Source organism: Pan paniscus, chromosome 17 (assembly GCF_029289425.2).
Source record: "Pan paniscus chromosome 17, NHGRI_mPanPan1-v2.0_pri, whole genome shotgun sequence".
Taxonomy (NCBI): Eukaryota; Metazoa; Chordata; class Mammalia; order Primates; family Hominidae; genus Pan; species Pan paniscus.
Window position 1 is genome coordinate 77,298,212 of NC_073266.2, and position 4,765 is coordinate 77,302,976.

General features: G+C 40.8%; 1 protein-coding gene across 1 annotated transcript; it reads left to right on the forward strand.

The window, feature by feature from the left end:
- Positions 1 to 3,209: 3,209 nt before the first annotated feature.
- On the forward strand, positions 3,210 to 4,387 carry LOC100978327 (small ribosomal subunit protein eS26-like). The gene has a single exon (XM_008952637.4). The coding sequence runs from the start codon at positions 3,543 to 3,545 to the stop codon at positions 3,888 to 3,890; it is 348 nt and encodes a 115-aa protein (XP_008950885.1). The 5' UTR covers positions 3,210 to 3,542; the 3' UTR covers positions 3,891 to 4,387.
- Positions 4,388 to 4,765: the final 378 nt, after the last annotated feature.

The window sequence follows — 4,765 nt, forward strand, 5'->3', positions numbered from 1 at the left end:
CAGCCTCCAACCTCCTCCTCACCCAGGGAAGGGAAATTCAGATAATCTTGAGCTTTAGAGAAGAGTTCTTAGAAGGAAATACAACTGCAAATCCTCAACAACATTTTGGAAAAGCCTCTAACACTATCTTCCTCTTACATCAGTCTGATTATATTGATTCACCTCCAAGAAAGATGGGAATTCAAGTGGTGCATCCTTTTATTGGAGGAGAGTCAGGAGCTGGATGTTTGTCTTGGCTCAAGGTTGGAAAAAGTTCCTTGTCCTCTCTGGGGGACAGAGTCCTTGTCAGTAAATAAGGAGATAAGATTGGGAGATCGTGGAGGTCCCTTCAAGCCCTGACCTTCTAATGCTTTTAAGGTTTCTATGATTCTCTCTATGTGCAGTTCTGTCCAACTTCTCTCATCATAAACGCCAAGGGGGAGTTAACTAAAGTGTGGGTCATCCCCAGTAAATCTTTAAGAGAATACTTTTAAAAGTTTTTAGGCCAGATGATATTGTCATGGTGTTTCTTTTAAAATTCCAAACAACAGCCAATTCCAATGTAATATATATTGTTCCAGAAAATAGAAAAGGATGGAAATTTGTGAAACTACATATTCTCTGAAAATATCTGGTAAAGCATCAAAATGATAAAATTATACAAATAGAAACATTCATGCAAAGCTGTAAATTAAAATCAAGAGTACATTAAGAGACCTAGAATAAACAAATTCATAGAGACATAGAATAGTGGCTTCCTGGGCCTGAGTGGAGGGAAAAATGGGGACGGGGAGCTTATTGTTTAATGGGTATAGAGCTTCTGTTTGGAATAATGAAAAGTTCTGGAAATGGATACTGGTGATGGTTATACAACATTGTGAAAATATTTAGTGCCACTGAATTATGCAGTAAAAATGGTTAAAATGATACATTTTATATTTTGCCACAAAAATTACCAATAACTAGAGACAGGCAGAAAAAACTACACACACACACACACACAGTTGTGCCAGCACCAATTTCCTGATTTGGATGTGTTGTAGTTACATCAGATGTGACCACGGTGGGAAACTGGGTGAAGAGAACTTGGGACCTCTTTGTACTATCTTTGCAACTTCCTGTGCATCCAAAATGCTTTCAAAATAAATTAAAAAGAATGCATTAAAAGCATAAGCCAAAATAACCAAGAAATATTTACCTGCAAATACAAGAAGGACTGACAGTTGGAAATCTACCAATATTTCACACCTATAGCTGAAATCAGATAAAGAATATGATTTTTTTAGAGGCTTAAAATTCTTCCATTAATTCCATTAGACTTCCCTGTAACAGATTGTTTTCCTTAACATCATCAAAAAGATCCTTCTCAACAACAAAGAGCCTTAACATTCAAATACTATAGGTGTTTTTAATAAAATCAGGAGTAATACAGGATGTTCAGTATTGTTACTTGTTCTGGAAGTTTGGGCATTCTATGGCCAGTGATTACAACTGTGAAAATAGAGACGGAGGAAAAATGCATGAAAATGTGGGGACAGAGTGAGAGGCTACTTTTGAATGGACCATCATCTACTATGGCTTTGGATTTATCTTTTAACTTTTCAGTCTTGTTTATCTCTTATAAAAGATGTTAACATTACAGAATTAATTGGACTAAATCACTTTATTACTTTTACTACTGCTTTTCTGTTTCTTAGCATTGAACAGTTTCCTTCATATTCCTTCCTTATTTGGTCCTTGAAAAAAATTTATTTTTTTTGCTCTCGGCCACTGTGGTTCACACTTGCAATCCCGGCTACTTAGGTGGGTGAGTCAGGAGGCTCACTCAGGCCCAGGAGTTCGAGGCTGCAGTGAGCTGTGTTTGCACCACTTCACTGCAGTCTAGATGACAGAGCAAGACCCCATCTCTAAAAAATAAATAGGCTGGGTGTGGTGGCTCACACCAGTAATCCCAGCTCTTTGGGAGGCCAAGGTGGGAGGATTGCTTGAGCCCAGGACTTTGAGACCAGCCTGGGCAACATGGTGAAGCCTTGTCTCTACAAAACATACACTAGGTGTGGTGGCATATGACTGTAGACCCAGCTACTCAGGAGGCTGAGGTGGGAGGATCCACTGAGCCCAGGAGGTAGAGGCTGCAGTGAGCCCTGGTTGTGTCACTGCACTCCGGCCTGGGCAACAGAGTGAGGCCTTGTCTCAAAATTAAATAAATAAATAAATAAAAATTGTTTCTATGGAAGACCAAAATATAAAACAGATAAAACTAGAGTTGCTGTGATTGAAACAGGGGTAGAGCACCCAAATCCTGGTCTATCCTGATCCTTCCCTCCCCCAGCCAGCTCTGTGTGAAACAGGCCCCTAAGACAAACTCAGGGAACCAGTGAATGGGGAGGCCCTGCTCTCACGTTCCAGGTAGTGCTAATATGTTATGGCTGTTGGAAGCATACCAGGTGAGGTGATTCATGGGATTTGGTATAGAAGCCTATTTAAAGACAAAGACAAAGAACTAAGTCTGGTCTGTATTGGACTACTTGCTTCAGGACCTGGAACCACTCTCATTTCTGCCTCTCATCTAATCAACTGACCCTGAGTGAGGGCCCTCTCCTCTTTCAGCCTCTGTTTCTTATCTGCAATGTGAGAAGGTTCATTTACTTAACATTCATTCAGCAAAAATCATGTTATTGTATCCTTGTTACTTGGTCACTTTTGCCAGTGGATGTTGACGTCAGAATAGACCAGCAAACTCCATCCAGCGGGTCACCACATTCAGCTATTGGGAGCACAGGTCAAGCCAACTCATACTGCAAATCTCAGCCTTGGCTACATGTAGAATTGCTGGAAGGAACTTTTAAGATAGCCAGATGCCCAGGCCCCACTCAGTCCAATTAAATCAGAACTTTATGCATGACATCCGGGAAGTACTGTTTTTAGAAGCGTCCCTCATGATTCTAATGAGCAGCCAAGATGAAAAACCATTGTCTCAGCAGAATCATAGAGTATGTTTTGAGTGATTTCAGTCAAAATGAGACAGTCTACACGGGCTGTATGATCTTTTCATCATCTTAATGACTAACTAGTAACATTTGCCATTAATTATTTTCAGATTAAACTTGTCTCTATTTTGATTTATGACACAGACTCCTAAGCTTTTAACAAAATGCCCATATGCCTATGCAGATTCAATGCTTGTTCTGGAGAAAAATGTAGACCCTGTCAAGGAATTCATCATCATTAGTGAGTTATATTTTTCTGATTCCTTCAATAGAGGTCACACCATATAGGCAATGATTGCCAACTCTGACAATGGCAATGCCTCCCATTTTTAAGTGATTAACTGTTTTCTCTCTCGAGGTTACATATACCATACTTGAATGTAGTACATACAGCGTATGTGTGACTTTGCCTAGTAACTCCATGGCACTATCTTACTACATTCAGCTGTCAGGATTTATTGGATCATGAGCTGGGATGATCCATTTCTATGGTGGGGAGGCTAGTTCTAGCCTGTTTGCAGTCTGTGGGTGTTAAAGAGGAAGGCAGTCCTCTCTCCGGTCCGTGCCTCTAAGATGACAAAGAAAAGAGGGAACAATGGTCGTGCTAAAAAGGGCCGTGGCCACATGCAGCCTATTCGCTGCAGGAACTGTGCCCGATGCATACCCAAGGACAAGGCCATTAAGAAATTCATCATTCACAACATAGTGGAGGCCGCAACAGTCAGGGACATTTCTGAAGCAAGCGTCTTCGATGCCTATGTGCTTCCCAAGCTGTATGTGAAGCTACATTACTTTTTGAGTTGTGCAGTTCACAGCAAAGTAGTCAGGAATCAATCTTGTGTAGCCCGCAAGGACCAAACACCCCCACCCCGATTGAGACCTGCGGGTGCTGCTCTACAACCCCCACCAAAGCCCATGTAAGGAGCTGAGTCCTTAAAGACTGAAGACGGACTATTCTCTGGAGAAAAATAAAATGGAAATTGTACTTAAAAAAAAAAAAAGAGGAAGACAGTTCTTAGCGAAGTGCTATAAATCTCTTAGACCTTTGAGGGTAATTTATAGTTTTTGGAGCAACCCCACCTCTAACTTAGCTTTCTACTCACCATTATCTCATTGTTCCAATTTCATGTAGGCTGAGATTCGAATGTTGGAGATCAGAATAAGTTGCATACATTTCTAAAAAGCGGAGGATTGCGCTCGGAGGAGTTTTAGGGCAGCAAAGCTATTCTGGATGATGCTGTAATGGTGGATAGGTATCATACCCATAGATTGTCCAAACCCATACATTATCCAGCACCAAGAGTGAACCCTAATGGAAACAGTGGATTCTGGGTGATAATGATGTGTTAATGTGGGTTTGTCAATTGTAATAAATGTGCCACTCTGGTGGGGAATTGACAACGTGGGAGGCTGTGCATGTGTTGGGGCAGGGGGAATATGGGAACTCTCTGTACTTTCTGCTCAATCTTGCTGTGAATTTAAAATTGATTCAAAAAAGGAGTCTATTTAAAAACTAAAAAGAGAAGAATTTGGAGTTTTGCTTAAATTTTTTTAATCCTAGAAATTGAGGAGCAGCAAAACAAAACAAAACCCTAGGAAACAGTCAAATCTCCTCTACAAATCACTCTCTTAGTGATCCTGGGTCCACCATCCTTTGCTCTTCCTACATGGTCTCCTTACTGTTTCCTCCTGATATAGTTTGGATGTGTGTCCCTGCCCAAATCTCATGTTGAATTGTAATAACCAGTATTGAAGGTGGGGCCTGGTGAGAGTGATTACATCATGGGGGTGGATTT